At 33.9% G+C, this 16381-nt stretch overlaps 6 protein-coding genes across 7 annotated transcripts; 1 reads left to right on the forward strand and 5 right to left on the reverse strand.

Moving 5' to 3' along the window:
• The first annotated feature begins 7 nt into the window (after positions 1-7).
• Positions 8-916, forward strand: LOC100184346. Its single transcript, XM_009863499.3, has 2 exons — positions 8-440; positions 493-916. Exons 1-2 carry the CDS (start codon positions 239-241, stop codon positions 888-890), a joined length of 600 nt encoding a protein of 199 aa, XP_009861801.1. The 5' UTR covers positions 8-238; the 3' UTR covers positions 891-916.
• LOC100179654 (kelch-like protein 12) lies at positions 215-6510 on the reverse strand. 2 transcript variants are annotated; one of them, XR_003396951.1, is made up of 9 exons: positions 6386-6510; positions 5687-5807; positions 5315-5468; positions 5042-5259; positions 4505-4645; positions 3969-4071; positions 1879-3791; positions 1635-1757; positions 215-1321 (listed from the first exon to the last, which is right to left on the reverse strand). XR_003396951.1 is itself a non-coding variant. In XM_026839112.1 (8 exons), the coding sequence occupies exons 1-7, from the start codon at positions 6457-6459 to the stop codon at positions 3697-3699; spliced, it is 906 nt and encodes a 301-aa protein (XP_026694913.1). In that variant the 5' UTR covers positions 6460-6510; the 3' UTR covers positions 2800-3582; positions 3655-3696. The 2 variants fall into 2 exon arrangements, 1 of the variants encoding a protein (XP_026694913.1); XM_026839112.1 differs by lacking the exons at positions 215-1321; positions 1635-1757 and having other exon boundaries at positions 2800-3582; positions 3655-3791.
• Positions 6508-8279, reverse strand: LOC100177312 (lysophosphatidylcholine acyltransferase 2). Its single transcript, XM_018816178.2, has one exon. It carries the CDS (start codon positions 8208-8210, stop codon positions 6810-6812), a length of 1401 nt encoding a protein of 466 aa, XP_018671723.1. The 5' UTR covers positions 8211-8279; the 3' UTR covers positions 6508-6809.
• Positions 8280-8735: 456 nt separating this feature from the next.
• Positions 8736-10756, reverse strand: LOC100181981 (lysophosphatidylcholine acyltransferase 2). The gene has a single exon (XM_002131562.4). The coding sequence runs from the start codon at positions 10679-10681 to the stop codon at positions 9113-9115; it is 1569 nt and encodes a 522-aa protein (XP_002131598.1). The 5' UTR covers positions 10682-10756; the 3' UTR covers positions 8736-9112.
• Positions 10757-11619: 863 nt separating this feature from the next.
• On the reverse strand, positions 11620-14246 carry LOC100187534 (phosducin-like protein 3). The gene is made up of 6 exons (XM_026839113.1): positions 14029-14246; positions 13761-13866; positions 13441-13522; positions 13062-13205; positions 12426-12634; positions 11620-12079 (listed from the first exon to the last, which is right to left on the reverse strand). Exons 1-6 carry the CDS (start codon positions 14032-14034, stop codon positions 11943-11945), a joined length of 684 nt encoding a protein of 227 aa, XP_026694914.1. The 5' UTR covers positions 14035-14246; the 3' UTR covers positions 11620-11942.
• Positions 14104-15330, reverse strand: LOC100185167 (cyclin-C-like). The gene has a single exon (XM_018816176.2). The coding sequence runs from the start codon at positions 15214-15216 to the stop codon at positions 14344-14346; it is 873 nt and encodes a 290-aa protein (XP_018671721.1). The 5' UTR covers positions 15217-15330; the 3' UTR covers positions 14104-14343.
• Between the last annotated feature and the right edge of the window lie 1051 nt (positions 15331-16381).

Genomic DNA, 16381 nt, shown 5'->3' on the forward strand with positions numbered 1-16381 from the left:
ATATTAATCGTCTTGTTCGCCAGAGCAGTTGAAAAACATAGTTGTAGTTATTGATACAGAGGAGGAAAATAGTGATTCGGCTAAAAACGGTGAAGGTGGAAGCGCATCTTCAGTCGTCTGCAGCGACGGCCGGGAATCCAACGAAATAGTACTCAAAGTACTTCGTGATAACGGCGTGACTGATCTTGAAGGTTCGATAACTTCTACCTTAACTAAACTGTATTCTTTATTTCCAAACATGGATGCATACTACAGCGAAGTCACACAAATGCTATACAACGCAAAGCAGCATTTCCCAGGTCTCCCAAAAGTAGAAGCAGCGCAGACTGTCCGAAAAATTACGACTGACATGCAACAAAAATACACTGCAGTTACGGCAATACAACAGAATGAAGTTAAAGACATAACTCCGCAAGATCTGCGAATAATTGATTACATTGGTAAGTTTGTAGAAATTGCAGCACTGCTTCGTTAACTTTTTTTTTGTTTTAGGTGGTTTCATTATTCGAACATACATTGGGAATAAATATGTACATCCGTTGTTGGACTATTTTAGAAGAAATGAACGTACTGGTATGGTAGAACAGAGAAATTGGATTGATAACAGCAATGGTGGGCTTTGCAGTATTTCTGATAACTTGTTAAAGGCTTTGGTACATGCAGAGAAAGAATTTAGATTGGTAAATTGTTGCCACAGTACACAAATCAAAACTGAACAAATTGTCATTAACACAATGAAACAGTACGCCCTGACAAGTATTGTTTCAAACATTTCCTTTCATAGTAACTATGACAATACTCAAGTTTTTTTCAGCTATGGAATTGATAGTTTCAAAATATGTAAAAATTCGAGCATTCAGCCATACCAAACAGTTGAAAAACATGTATGACTCAAAGATCTGTCGTCAGTCTAAAGGCACCCGGAAGACTTTAAAACGGTCCTAAAAAAAATTGCAATTGAAACCAAATTTCTGCGACACCCGAAACAGTTTATTATGTGGCTACTAAAGATATTGCATTTGAAACTAAATTTCCGCAACACCCGAAACTTTATTTTGTCAAAACAGCAAGAAAGCATCTAATCAAAACAGCAAGAAATTGTCTTTATGGATCAAAACCAAATGGACCAAGACTAATGCAACGGCCCCCCTTTAAAGATTACATAATGTGGAATCATTTTGTGCAAACAGCGGAAATGGATATTGGAAATGATTTACATTGCTTACCAAAACTCAATACAAACCATGTGTACCTCACTCCATTTTCAAAAATGAATGTTTCGATTGCAGCCCAAACTCTTAGCCGATCCGTCTCTTTGGAACTAAAAAATAAAGGTTTTCACTCCACTTCTGAATATTGCTTAATGTTTAATAGATTTTTTGATTTAATGAACACCACTTCAAACTTTTCAAAAGCAAGCAACCCAGATTTACGGCCATACACTGAGCAGAGCGACCCGAGATTGCTATGGCTAGAAGAAGATTTTTTAAATTATTTTACTTTCTGGAAAAGTTCTTTAGATGAAAACAGTGAGCTCACAAAATTACAAAGGCAAAAAATGTTCATATCAAACCAAACATTTCAAGCATTGGTTTCCACTGTCAACGCAATGGTTGGTTTAATAAGAAACTTACTGCAAATGGGAGTGTCCATGGTCTGCACCCGAAGAATCAATCAAGACGTTCTAGAACACTATTTTGGGCAACAACGTAGCATTGGAAGGCGCTCGGAAAATCCTGACGTTGCTCAGTTTTTAGCTAATGACAGAATAATTGCAGTTCAGAGGGAATTGAAAAATATTAGAGGTTCCAATGTCCGCATGGAAGAGTGGAAAACTGTATCGAATGAACCATTGCCTAAACGAAAAAAGTAATTTACCTGGACAACTTTTATTCAGCAGTCGGAGTTCCTAAACATTTTGAAGCACGCCCGTCATTGAAGCCAACAAAACTGAACCATGATCCCAAGAAAACACCTGTATGTTAAATTAAAACATTACAATTTACAGAAGAATATGACCAAAGGAATAAAAACAAGTTAACCAAGAAAGCAGGAATAGTGGTTTATGTTTACTGCCACAGCATGTTGCCTAACAACTGATAATCAAACACAGCAAGTTCACACACTATGACGTAATATTTGCTGCATATTTTTGTAATAATTGAAATGGATTTCCAAAAATATTTTCATCAGCATTTATAATCAGCAAAATCTACGGAAAGCCTATTTAGTTATATAATCACATGTAAAAGTTTATTTTATTATTTCTAACCCAGCTGTACATAGACTAAACATAAAATTCAAAAAAAATGTTGTATCTTTGCCACCTTTTACCCAATTTTGTTGTTTTAACCCACTGCTCTACATTATAATATATCTATGGGCAGAATTAATTTCTGTTAAACCCAGCTGTACATAGAATAACATAAAATCCAAAAAAATGTTGTACCCTTGGCACTTGCTACCTGTTACCCAATTTTGTTGTTTTAACCCTCTATATAACTGCTCTGTGACCCAAATTTGGATCTTGAGGAAGAGCCTCTGTCCTGCTTTAACAAAAAAAACCTCAGGGATGAAAAATTTGGGTATGAGCAGCAGGACAGATCAAGGCATAAGCACCTTGAGTTAAAAGGCTATATATTTTTTTTAAATTTATTGTGAAAATAATTAAATTAAATTTATTACGAGAATACAAACTGTACATTAGAATGATTATATATACCATCACGAGTTCATTACGGCAATGTGTCATAGACCACGTCTTTTAAATTATGACAGGTAATGAACAAAATCACTTACTTTTTGTATTTCCGGTGCGCCGATCCGCACGAAAATTTGTACGAAACACCTACTTAGCATACACAGATACTCCTATTTTGGATTAAGGCAAAGAATATACCTAACAGGTTCAATGAAAGTTACTAAACTAAAACGTATCGAAATCGTCTGTTGTCGCAATTCCGCACGTGGTGGAAAAAACAAGACAATGGGCCTGTTCAGTCAGGCGTGAACGTTAGAAGAAGGAGCTCAAGTTAAACAATCGAAATGACGTCATTGCCAATCTCTTGTTTATGTATCTCTGGTGTAACTTTGGGTGCCTTTACGTAACAATGAGTTGCTCTTCGGCTACATACTAAGATCACCTTGGTGAACAAAACCACTTAAATGCTATTGAGGAAGAAACAACGTTACAAGTAAATACAACCCCACAGGTTAACAAGGATTCTTGGCATCCAAAAACTAATTACATTAGTACAGAAGTAAAAACTAAACACATTAATTAAAGATTCAATCTAAAAAATGTAGGTTTTATCATCAAAAAATTGAAACGTTAGCATAGGAATGTAATAAAAACTCAGTTTTTATAAAACTTTATCAATACAACTGCATAGAGAATTATTTAGTGTTAATATTAAAGACAAATTGAAAGTTAATTATTAGATGAATGAAAGACACTGAATGAACAGTCTTTGTTTACAAATCTACAGGAGATGCATCACATCTTGCTATTGTAGTGGTTGATTGTGCTTTGAGCAAAGACTGTACGCCCAGTCAGAGCTTGGATGGTTGCTTCATTGACCACTGTTCAAGGTAAAATATTCTTTCCTGTTAATGCTTTTACAAGCTCGATGTTAGTTTAATGAAGTTGACCACCTTTGTGAAGTCGTCATTAAGCCAAATTTTGCATTTTACTTTTCATGGCAGAGATTCGCCGTACTTTTTTTTGCCTGAGACGGGGGGAAAGCGCGGCATGATCGGGAGTGGATGCACCTGACGGCGATTGGTTTTATCTAGATAAAGTAGGTTAATATAAATGGGAAATACTATCATATTAGAAAAGCTGTGATTTCATACACGTTTCATTACAACATTCCAGACGCAATAATGGACCCAAAGGAACATAGACAGGCTTTTAGGACCAGTTCATGTCATTTTATTAGTAAAATTTAAAAATTCATATAGATTACCCTTTCCATCTGGTGCATTTTCAATTACTTCAGTTGTTTTAAGGCGTCTGATATATTCTGGAGTGATAACATCAAAATAAACTTCCAACCTCTTTATCCAATTCTAAAAATAAAGAAAAAAGTTATAACAAAATTGAAATGATATATATACTATATTTGTTTTATCAAATTTATTTGATACTAATGTTAGTACAATATAGGAGAGGGGTCAGCTATACTTTTTAATGGTATTTTAATGATATTATATTATATCACCAAATTACCAAAATATTAAAAGTGCTCTAAAAAATTATTTAAGTCAGAAAAATCACAGTAAGAAAAGCCAATTTGATTTATATGCGAGCTATATGGCGTGCCACTTTACCCCTGGTATCTGGCGTTGTACATATATTCATTACAAATTTTTATAGAATATATATATTAACTTTTTATATAAGAAATATTTTTTAATCAGCTTCCACAACTGAAGCACCCCTAACCATGTTAATTTTTACCAAAATTCCAACCCTACCAATTCTTTTTGTTAGTTTTATTACCTCAGATTTTTCAACAATTTCTTCAAGAAATGTAGTTGATAACTGTTTCACATCTATCAGTTGAAATAATCGTTCAAAAAAGTGTTGACGTTGTTTAAAGTCGTGTTTAATCCAAGTTAGGATGCTCCTGAAAACTGTACTCTGAAAGAAAACCATCACTTATCATAACTTTAAAATAGATTTCTTTATAGGGACCAAAAAGGCTTTTAATTCATTTTGAATTAAAAAAACAAAAGTTTGAAAAATTCATCCTTTTTTGACCCCTCTTTGCTCTAGGTTTGTATACATAAATAACCCTCCAATCACTAACCCTCCATTACACGAATGAATGTAACTTACTTTATTCCCGCGTGGCCGGAAAACGACAGTCGTTTTAACATGGGTGTTCATACACCCCATGCCAGCTTATGAGTTACCATGTATGTTAATTTTGTAGGTGATTATCATTTTTTTTGTGTTGCTGATAATTTGGACAACCCATTAGTATTAGTGACTACCGGGGCATGCAGTATTATATAAAAAACAACATTTATATACCTGTATTGGTTTCTTGGCAAACACAGCTTCTACTTCTTCTATTGAAAATTGTAAAAATTTTAAATCTTTTGAAACCAACTCTAAGTTGTCAACGATGAATTTGTTACATTTTTCCACCAACTCCAGAAGCTGGTATCTTTGTGCAAAGGAACGGAAACTTAAACAGTTCCCAACAGCAAGCGCATCATTAAAGAAGCTAACACAAAATCCCTTCACATCTAGAAACAACTACTGTATAAGAATAAATCAAACTTTAACAAATACAGATATTACCATTAAACTGCAAGTAATCTGAAGCCTCATAAAGTTGGCAAACGGTTTTATCGCTTATATCGATCACTTGTAAGTAAATGAAAGTGAACAACAAATCTAATATTGAAGCCTTTATTTCCTTTATTTCAATATCTTTATTAAAACCTTCTTTGAACTGAAAAACATAGGTTTTGCATTAAACACATAAATAAATTAAAAGTAATTATATTAAGAAATGTGAAACAAATTAAAATCGTGATAACTTTCCATTATTCTTACTTCTCAACTTAGAGCACTACTGACAAAAATTACCCTAAAATGTAAAAGAAACTAGGACAGTTACTATGTATAATTTAAAAAAAACCTAGTTAAATATAAATTTTACTAAATTACCCCAGATGTGAACATTTTCTCATAATAATCAGAATATGCAGCAAGAACATTTCTGTGAGCTGAAACTTCTCCATCTTCCAATTTGAACGTGACATCAGTAAACATTTTAACTTTACGTAACCTGAATAATGTTTTGTTTTAATATAATTCCAAACCTCCAATGTTAAACTGGAAACATAGAACAATGCCTGTGTAACAACACTATAGTTGATAAAACTTTACATGCGTATATTAAATGTGTTATGGTGGTGGGGAACTGTTCAGTGTTGCAACTGGTTTTATTAGCATTTTCTTTTCTAGTAAGAATAGTGAACAATGTGTATATATTTGTTACCACAAAGTTACATATGTAGGCTGGTTGGGAGAGGTTGGTAGTTAGGGGGAAGGAAATGGGTAAGTAAATTATTATTTACGTTTAGTGGTTAACATATAATGTTGGGGGAGAATTCTGCACCAGCAGAGGCCTTTACATGAATGAACAAAACAAGCCATGCTAAACATTTATATTCAACCATAGAATACTGAACATAAGTAAACCTAATTAATTGTATATTCATTATAAGTATTATTATACTGTGAATAATAAAATAACTTAATAGAGAGGTAGGGGGAAGATGGGACACCTTTTATTTTTTGCCAGTCCGTCACTTGTCTGTTAAATGTATCTCATCTTACCCCACAGAATATAATAATCGTCACCTGTTTAACTTTGTAAGAACACGTCCTTCATGATTGCTTTTGTATTGTATTACAGTTTCCTCTTTAGAAGCCATTTTATGACATTGGATGTGCAGACAGACACCCTATATTCATGTATGCTGCTTTAAAATATGAAATTAATAAATTATTACACCTATCCAATCATTAAAGTTTTGCACACTTTTTTAACATATCTCTGTGACTTCTGTGGTGGTAAATTACCACTTAACCTAACACTCAGATAAAATAAAACTACAGAATTTTGAATACAATTACATTCCTGATTATAATAAATGAAATAACATAAAAAAGTAAAACAGATAAAATGAAGTATGTTGAAACAAATTTGCATAATCTAAAGTAGAATTACAGCAAGGCAATATCGGTTGAAAAACACTGAAGTAAGGTTAAAGGAACAGAAGAGTTATACAGGCACTGTCTCGGAACTTTCTAAAATATACAGCAGTTTTGCCAATTCTGGCCGATTACACATACTGGTGTAATTGTCAGTTCTGTTATCGCATAATGTTAGTCTGGCAAATATCGATTTTTCAAAATCATTCAAACATTTAGTTAAAAAACAACGCTCTTTTATAAGGTTCATAGTTCCATCCCAATTTTCAGTTACTGCTGGCAAAGAAACACCATAGAACCCCATGATGTATTGCTTAAAAGTAATAAGGCCAGAATTTTCAGTGTCATACATTCTAAATAATAATTGCACTGTTGGTGACACAGAAAGGTTTAGCAATCGGGCAAACATTTCAACAGACATCAGTCCTTTAGCTTTTACTACAGTTGCATATTCAGAAAATCTTTCTTTTACTGAAATGTAATTAAGTTTAAATTTTTTGCTTACTGAAGGAAAAGCAACAACTGCGTTTTTGGGTGGAAAATTAAAGCGTAATGCATATCTCATTAATTGCCAGTCTTCTATGCTGTATTCTGAACATGGTATACCCAAACAATTGCTAATAGACAAACGGACATTGGTAGCATACATTTCCGCATCAGCTTGTTCTAAAATATTAGGAACAAAAACTGGTAAATACTCTATTTCAGCTTTGACATAAAACTGACAAAGCGTGAGCCACATTAGAGTTAAACCACCAGGCCCACATTCTGTCCAAGTGAAAGAATTCATCTGATTCAAATACCTTAGTACTACAGGTTGAACTGGAACACCTGGAAGAAAAGCACCTGCTTTAAACTGGATCAGACTTCGGGAATTTGTGCAGGTTCCCTCTGGAAACACAATCATTTGAGGCCACATATTAGGCATGACCATTCTTTGTTTAAGAAACTGAACGCTGTTTTTCCTTGACTTTCTGTCCTCTCGTTTTACAAGTATTGGTTGAATAGCTTTTAACAAAGTTCCAAATATTGGTGTTTCAAAATTTTCATATTTTGAAACAGCTGTAGGCATGGGATCACTTACAAACCAAATAAATATATCCAACATTGACGAATGTGGCACAGCAACCAAAATAGGGGCATCATTTGCGGAAGCTCTTTTCCCTTTCACATTAATACAGTGCAGCCCCATAAAAAACAAATCCATCCTCCCAACATAACGAAAAATTTGATAAAGTTTTTTCCGAAAAGGACCAACATAATGCATTTGGTTTTCTTGTATGGGGTCGCCAATGGTAAATACTAAAGCAAGAAACCATGTTAATGCCAAAGAAATGATAGTGAATATCATTTTGATTGGTGCAATAGTAAGTGACATTAAAAATACTTGAACTGTTTGAAACGTAGTAAGTTTTAGTTGATGAACAAATGGATTTGTTGTTTCGTCATTCATTGTGTCTTTCTTCATCATTGTTGGTCAGCTATCAATTTTGTCCAATTTTAAACCATACACCGGTTTACGATTCTACCACAAGGTATTAAAACCTAAATAAAAACAGCAAATTTTACTTATTGTTTAAAAACAATTAAATGTTTAACAAAAGCCAACCATGTATTTAAATAAAATAAATCAGACAAACAAAGTACGTATTTTATATAATATTGTGTAAACCTGAAAATATAACTGAGGCTGAGGGTGAGGATAAAGTTGAAAAGTAACAATTTCAATGCAATATGTAAAAATGTATGTGGTACTGTGGGCATGAGGTAAGATGGGACAGAGTTAGTTAAGTTCCTAGATCCTATATTTCCTGATTGTGTTTTGAACAATTAACAACACTCTTTTAAAGTAGTGAAAATACAGTTATTATATTCTGTAAATATTCTTAGTTTACTACCAAATAAAATAAAAACGAGTCCTATTTTACCCCACCCTACTATGTTAACAATAACAAACATGCAATATGGGATGAAAAACAACACAAATGGATATACCAGCCTTTAGCAATACTATGTGAAGGAAAATTCCACAGTACTTAACCTTTGAAGAAACAACAGACTGTTGTGCAAGATACAAAATGGTTATGATTAAAATTGCACCTTAGCAGTTTACACACTGTGTGGTTTGTGTTACAGATCTAGGGAAGTTACAGATGCGACAAAACAGTACGTATGATTTCATTTGTATATATGTTATATACAACATACAAGTAAGATCAACCGCTTAAAATTTTATGTGCATGAATTCCAATATTAAACAAATATCTATATTATTGTTTCTATGTGGGTGAGGTCCTACTGCATGACACCTTAGGCCAAAGTTGTCCATTACCACAAATGTCTTTATCAACTAAGATTTTATAAATTCTTTTATTACTGATCAACAGTTTTGAGTTTTATATGTTGTCTATAAGTTAACACACTTCCTGATTCATTAGTTTCTTCATCCTCTTGCTTTTTATCAAACTCATCTTGTTGCATATCATAATACCAAACAAACAGTTTGGCATATTCGGGTCGCTGAGTTGCAAAGTCGTAGAATTCCTCATAAGAAACTCTTTCTGGATTTTTCCGCGTTATTTCATTAAAAATTTTTTTCCCATTAAAATTATCACCAAATGTAGCGGACATTACTTTAATAAATTCCTGTGCAGAAATAAAGCCATCAACGTCAGTATCAAAGACCTTAAATGCCAGCTGTACTGTTTCAGATGTTACTGCAGGCTTAGAAACCAGAGACAAACCAATAACATATTCCCGAAAATCGATCAAACCACTCTCATTGCGGTCATACAGCTTAAATAAATCTTCCAGTGCTTCAGTAACTGGGACGTTCAACGATTTTGCAAAGTTGTCGATATTCAGCATCTTATCTGGCTGCTGTTGAGCTAGCATCGAAAATTCATGCAGTCTTCCTTTTAAAGCGTCGAGATTCATTCCTAATTTTCTGTTTAACTTGGTAAACTCAATAAGACCGGTCTCCATTGGCATATTCAAGTTTTCTGCTTCTCTCATGAGTCTACAATCCTCAAATGTGTGATCTGTGCATGGGAGATCCAGTATATCTGCCATTAACATTCGAACATTGTTTGCAAATAGACTTGGATTTTGTTGTTCTTCCATGTTTGGCTGATACACAGGGAGAAAATGAACCCGCACACTGTTGTTCCATTGACAGAGTGTAAGCCACAGCAAAGTTAGACTACTTGGGCCGTTCCAGGTCCATGAATAAGTGTCAACTTTATTTAAATATTGCAAAACAACTGGCTGAACAGGAACGCCAGGGATAAAGGCACCAGATTTGAATGTAATTAGCGATTTACGGTTAGTGCATGTTCCTTCTGGGTAAATCACAATCTGAGGCCAATGTCCTTTCATCTGAACTGAACGTCTGCAGATTTCTTGAACTGTTTTTTGTCTCGAATCTGGGTCAGTTCTTGATACTAGCACGGGTTGAAATGACTTTAGTAAAGTTCCGATTCCATAGATGCTAAAATTTTCCGCACGAGACACACCGGATGAACTTGGCCCGTAAACAAAGCTTATCAGAACATCAAACATACTAGAATGTGGGGCAACAACAAGAATTGGAGCTTTATCAACTTCTACTCTTGTCCCTTTAACATTAATCCAATGGAAACCCATAATGAATAGTATTAATCTTCCCAACACACGCAGACTTTGAAATAAAGCTAAGCGAATATGTCCGACTGGATTTTTGTCTCCGATTTGCACCCCAAGTGTAACTAAACAGCCAATGAACCATGTAAATAAAAAAGTTACAAAAACTGCCACAATTCTTATAGGAGCCAATGTTACAGACATCAAGGCGACCTGGCATTTCTGCAGCACGGTCAGGTTAATAGTATGAACAAATGGGTTGACATCAGGTTGAATGAACGATTTCCTTCGTGGAATACCAGATGAATGATGTACGGACATGCTTGTTACAGCTTAACATAAGAACAGTCTAAAACATATTGAATTAGGGTAAATAATTAAGACCTTTAACAAATTTCAAGGAAAATTAAAACATTTATAACTTGTAAAGTAAAATTTCCCCAAAAAGATAAAACATTTTACAAATTTGAAAGTAAATACTTCACTGTAACTTTATTAATAAAAAAATTTAACAATATAAGTTAAGAGATAGGAAACTAGACGTTATTTGCTGCCTAGGCCTTCAAACAGTCAACTTCCTATTACAAAACATATACGCTTCACCTTATAGCCTGTGCTATAGCCTATGGATTTGCTCATACTTGTTGTGACGCGAAAACGAATGACCTAATTTCCTCTGTGATGACATCGTAATCAACACGCAATCAAAATAAATAAAAAATACCAAGTACACATTCAAGGTGATTCTAGTATATAGTATACTAAGCGAAAACTTTATCCACCATTTTCGATCTGTTCTACTAGTGCCATTAGCACAAAATGTGAACACACCAATAATGAATTAATGAAAGGCCACAAAGATACGATTAGTAAAATAAAATAATCATAATATTTACCGAAATTTTTGGCAAGGTTTCTTTAGGTTTATATTTTTGGCTAAATATGGAACAGCGACGATCCTCGAATCTTATACAGATTACAGAACACCCATGTTTATATGTTTGGCTATATATGGTAGCAGCGACGAGCCTCGGAACTATTAACACTGCTATATAGAGGCGAACGCGTTAACTTATCGCGTAGTTTTTTTATTAAGTTATAAACCTCTCTACTGTACCTTAACATATTTTTTACAAAAAAAATAACCCACAAAGTTACATGAACTTGTAAGTGGGCACGAGGTGTATGGAACAAAACACTCATGTTTATAACGACTGCAGTTTTTCCACAATTCGAGAATAAAACAAGTTATATTAATCTTTTTTTTCACGCTTATGTTTTGTTTATTAAACATTCTGTGTGAAACAACACAATCTAAGCAGCAATGCTGGTAACTTTACTTTTTATATTGAAAATCATTTCTGGATATCACTGAAAACTACTATAGATTTAAATTTAAAAAGAAACTAAAAAAACATGATTATCAAGAAATAGAATGCAATTATTTACCTGTTTGTTTAAAAAGATAAAATCAGTATATGTATTATTGGGTCTTTTTTACACATGTTACCAACAACGATAAATACTGCATTAAAATGTATATTTTTGACTGAATATTGATTAAAACTACAGGAAAATGTTTTCATTCTTCATCTGAGCTATCTCCGTCTCTATTACTAGATCGTATGGACGAAGACATTACATCAAATACTTTAGAAGTGGGGTTGCTTTCAAGATTGCTCTTTACAATATCGGCTTGGTGAAATTTCCATTCCAGCTCTATATTAAAAAATAACAGTTCAAATAAATATAATTTGATATTTATATTTTCGCAACGGTAGCAAGGTCAAATTATTTAGGCATTCTCTCTTTTTCAATAACCTTAACCTTCGTGGAAGTGATGTGCTTGTTCAAAACCTGAGAGGTCTGTGCGCTAGCACCGGGGGAGTGAGGCCAATTCTGCCTCAAATTTAATACTCATGGGAGTGTCTCACTGTAGGACCTTACCTATATAGAATAGAATGTGCAATGCTGGAGCAATGGAACAACCATGGCATAAATCCAATGGCCCCTTGCGCAGTATGCTGCGAGACCTCACCCACACAATAGAATCAAAACAACTTACGGTCTTGTGTTAGATTCATTCCGCCAAAATGTAAAGCACCAATCCACTGATGAACTAAATCTCCGTTTTTATAAATAAACAAAGTTGGAAGATTCTTGTCAGGGAAGTTTGGGATACAGGTTGTTGAAATACTTTTTAAAAATTTGACCTCAGGAAACTTTGCAGCCAGTCTCGTAATATGTTGGTTGATTAGGGAGCATAGGGGTATTCTGTAAATAAATTTAAAAATTGTATATATATATTAAAATATAAATATATAAATATATATACAAAGAAATTTGGTTATTTTTTATTTATGTATAGACAGTGCTATGGGGGAAAATGGGGCACCTTTAGCACATAATATCCAAATATCCTGATTGTGTTTTAAACAATAAACAACAGTCTATTGGATTTTCTTGAAAGTTCTTTGTTTACTACTAAATTAAAAGAGAAAATAAAATGAATAGGTGTCACATTTTCCCCCACCCTACTGTAGTATATATTACATATATATATAAATAAATATATAATTTATTTTTTAGAAAGTTTTCTACCATTCATGTCAGTATGAAACATAAACCCGTTATAACGACTGTTGTTGCCACATTACATAAGAATAAAACAAATTACATTTATTTATTCATGTTGTCTTACCCTTGCTTGTATAAATGCAGTACCACCCATATGTCTTCACCAGCTTTGTTGACTTCTTGTACATAATCTTGTGCAGATATTTCACGAACGTCACCAAACTTTGATTTCATTTGTAATGCTTTCAACTCCGCTAACCTCTTCTGCCTGTAAGGAATTTTATTAGGTTAATAACTAACTATAACTATTCTATATGATTTTTCCTTTTTTCAATTATGTGAAATTAGAAAACATTTCATTTTAATACTGGCGTTGTAGCAGTGGTTAGCATACCTGCCTAAAACCCTAAGGTTAAGGGTTCAAGGCTCAATGCTGCTGCCTTTTGTCTGTTACATTTTGGCACCAGATCCTTATGTTATGGATACATTACAATCATACCAACCTGTATAAGTCCATGATCCTTTCCTCTTCTTCATCTTCAAACTCGGCCAATTCATCCAAACTCATGTCATCATAATTTTGTTCTGGAAGAAATGAAAACATCAGATACACAATGGTGCGATTTTGGAACAAAACACAAAATTATAAAAGAAAACCTATGAAAAATAAATAGAAAACAGTTTTATCCAACAGTAGTTTAAATCGCGTCGAGGGGCAACGTGTCAACTTGTAAGTAACCAAACACAAAATGTATAAAACATTAACACTTGTGTTATAAAAGAGATATATAAATTACATTTATCCAAAAGATGGGAAACTTACTCGGTTCGGACTCATCTTCTTCAGGAGGTTGAACAACTACTTCCTTCTTGGGAAGAATCCCATGTTTTCTTAACGCATCATTCCATTCTGTATCTTCATGTGGATTCTAAAAAAGTTATAATTTTTTTTAATTAAAAAACTTTGGAACACTAAATAAAAACTCATTACTGTTAGCAGGGAATTTTGTAGCAATCAGTAGATATATTTTTCGCCGAAAAACAGTTGAAAATCACTAGTCTAGAGCTATAAAACATTAGTTTTACTTTACCTGCATGTTTAAGGTCTTGTTTGTCAATGAATAAACAGGTAACAGAGTCTGTTTCAACTATTAATCCTATACAGCTAGTAAACAATACATAAAATTAGTAATTTGATTTACAACCAACAAGAATAATTATACATATCTTTATAAATGCGCATTTTGACGAGTAAAGGCAGTGAAAAGATTTTAAAAAATGGTAGTTTTTACATTTAATATTAATAACTAATTAACAAAATTTTAATGTTTTACACAGCAACTGCAAAAAATAAAGGAAGGTAAAACATGAATTTGCTTAAAATACTTTGAATTTCACTTAGTTTTTTAGATGTGTTTATTTTGGTCTTTAACAGAAACGTTATTTCTTCCCGAATTTGAATCATTTTTTCCATCTCGTTGCTGTGATAATAAAACTTTTGGCATCTTTTTTAAGAGTCCAGGAATTTCTGATTTTTCATCAAATGCTTTCCAGAGTTCATATAACTTTAAAATTAAGTTTGTTATTTCTATAATTTTCTCCATGTCAACATTTAGATCGGCAAACCATTGAAACGTGGCTGCTTCTTGGTTCTGGACAACACAAGCCATGTGTAGACAAGCTAACGCAATTTGGAAGGGTGGGTACAGTAATATAACATCAGTTCTTAAGCTATCATTTGCAATGCGCCAGGCAATTGGTAAAAGTGCATCTGCCATGCCCAAGGCATTAACATACTGCACCAATGGCCGATAGGGGTGAAACACAACTAAGCAACAATCCATTAACTCAAGAAGGTAGAACTCGCATTCCCACACATGATGTATACGGTAATTAAACTCATTGGGAAAGGCGTAAGAGTATTTACTTTTAATAACTGTTGTAACAACACTTATTAATCGAGAATTTGAAATCACGCCAAATTCCTCAACTTTTGATGATAAAAATATACAAGTTGGTGCCAATAGAAGAGGGTCACAACTATTTAGTGAATGCTTAGAGTAGAACCTCTTAAAATATACTGTTGCTGTGGCAATAACTTGCTGTCGCAGCTTTAACTGTTCTCCTATTGACTGAATTACGTTCGCAAAAAACATCATAAGTTTTTGATAATCAACCTCGCCCATTACTTGAAGATCAAGTTCTCTTTCTCGCACCAAAAATTCCGGACTCAAAATCCATTGCTTGCAATGCGAGCTCTGCCAGAAATTTCCAGCCATCTTAACGTAGCGGGAAAGAGAAAACAACGAAGAAACAAATGTTTAACAACTTTCAGAAACTGTTATAACAGCATCTGTTCACAGACTGCGACAGCTGAGAGACATCGCTGTGATTCTGTCTAAAATCTAAGTACAGTGCTGCCACACCAAAGATATAGAAAACCTGTTGTACATAAAAGGCAAATTGGCCGCCGTTTTGCGTCCAAAATAACACAGGGTATATGCAAAATACATTTTTTGGTAACTAGGTAATATTAAAATCCGCAAAATTTACCACAAATAAAGCTTTGTTGCAACTCGACGCCTAAAGTGACGTCACATTACCCAACCACAATACTTCGTTAATCAATGTCAAAACTGCGGGTACGACTTATCTCATGGGAGACTTTTCCCATGGAAACAAACCCCCCGTTGAACGAGGTTAATGACAACCCGTTCAGCCGTTGACAGGACCTTGGATATCTGCTAAGGGCTGTGGTCTAATGAATGGACACGTTACACGTACCATATATAGCATTATAGCAACACTAATTCACTATGTCCACTATGTCCACAATATTCACTATGTCCGGTATGTCCGCTATGTCCACTATGTCCGCTATGTCCACTATGTCCACAATATTCTTGTTTTATAAACCTTATCGGGGTTCCCTGGAGATTGTACTCCTTACCAGCGAGGAAGTTATTGCTATGCAAGAGAATATAAAAGGCGTGTATCTTGCTGAAACTTCACAAGTTGATAAACAACTATAGAAGATGGATCGATGACTTCTTACCATTCTGCTTATTGGGCTCGTCTGCTTCGCTCAGCTGGGAGAGAGAGTCACTATTATCGTTATTATGACGAAAAGAAGTAAGGAATTTGGAAGCGATGTATAATTGTGACTTTGCATGCATTGTTTAAGTTTCCAATATCTTACTTAAGCCATCTGTGTTCTATATTTCATAAACGATTTTTTGAACAACATGCTGGATGACGAAGGTGATGAAATGGCGAGCAAAATCAAGCACAATTATTTGTTACATTTTAAACTTTGGTAGATTATCAGCTGAAATGCAGCAATCGCTACTAATGAACCAACGTAGCTTAATAAAATAACATTACCATATTTGTGAATACGTTTCGGCGTTTGGCTCAAATCAGAATTAAAGATAAAATTATGAT

The sequence above is a fragment of the Ciona intestinalis genome, unplaced genomic scaffold (assembly GCF_000224145.3).
Source record: "Ciona intestinalis unplaced genomic scaffold, KH HT000154.2, whole genome shotgun sequence".
NCBI lineage: Eukaryota > Metazoa > Chordata > Ascidiacea > Phlebobranchia > Cionidae > Ciona > Ciona intestinalis.

Coding starts and splice junctions, on each gene's coding strand:
- LOC100185167 (XM_018816176.2), bottom strand. CDS start 15,216: ATGGCTGGAAATTTCTGGCAGAGCTCGCATTGCAAGCAATGGATTTTG.
- LOC100184346 (XM_009863499.3), top strand. CDS start 239: ATGGATGCATACTACAGCGAAGTCACACAAATGCTATACAACGCAAAG. Junction 441..492: donor GCGAATAATTGATTACATTG/GTAAGTTTGTAG, acceptor TTTTTGTTTTAG/GTGGTTTCATTATTCGAACA.
- LOC100181981 (XM_002131562.4), bottom strand. CDS start 10,681: ATGTCCGTACATCATTCATCTGGTATTCCACGAAGGAAATCGTTCATT.
- LOC100187534 (XM_026839113.1), bottom strand. Junction 13,206..13,440: donor AGGATCATGGACTTATACAG/GTTGGTATGATT, acceptor AATTCCTTACAG/GCAGAAGAGGTTAGCGGAGT. Junction 12,635..13,061: donor CTGCATTTATACAAGCAAGG/GTAAGACAACAT, acceptor ATTTATTTACAG/AATACCCCTATGCTCCCTAA.
- LOC100179654 (XM_026839112.1), bottom strand. CDS start 6,459: ATGGCTTCTAAAGAGGAAACTGTAATACAATACAAAAGCAATCATGAA. Junction 5,808..6,385: donor GTTCTTACAAAGTTAAACAG/GTGACGATTATT, acceptor AACATTATTCAG/GTTACGTAAAGTTAAAATGT. Junction 5,469..5,686: donor AGAAAATGTTCACATCTGGG/GTAATTTAGTAA, acceptor TATGTTTTTCAG/TTCAAAGAAGGTTTTAATAA.
- LOC100177312 (XM_018816178.2), bottom strand. CDS start 8,210: ATGATGAAGAAAGACACAATGAATGACGAAACAACAAATCCATTTGTT.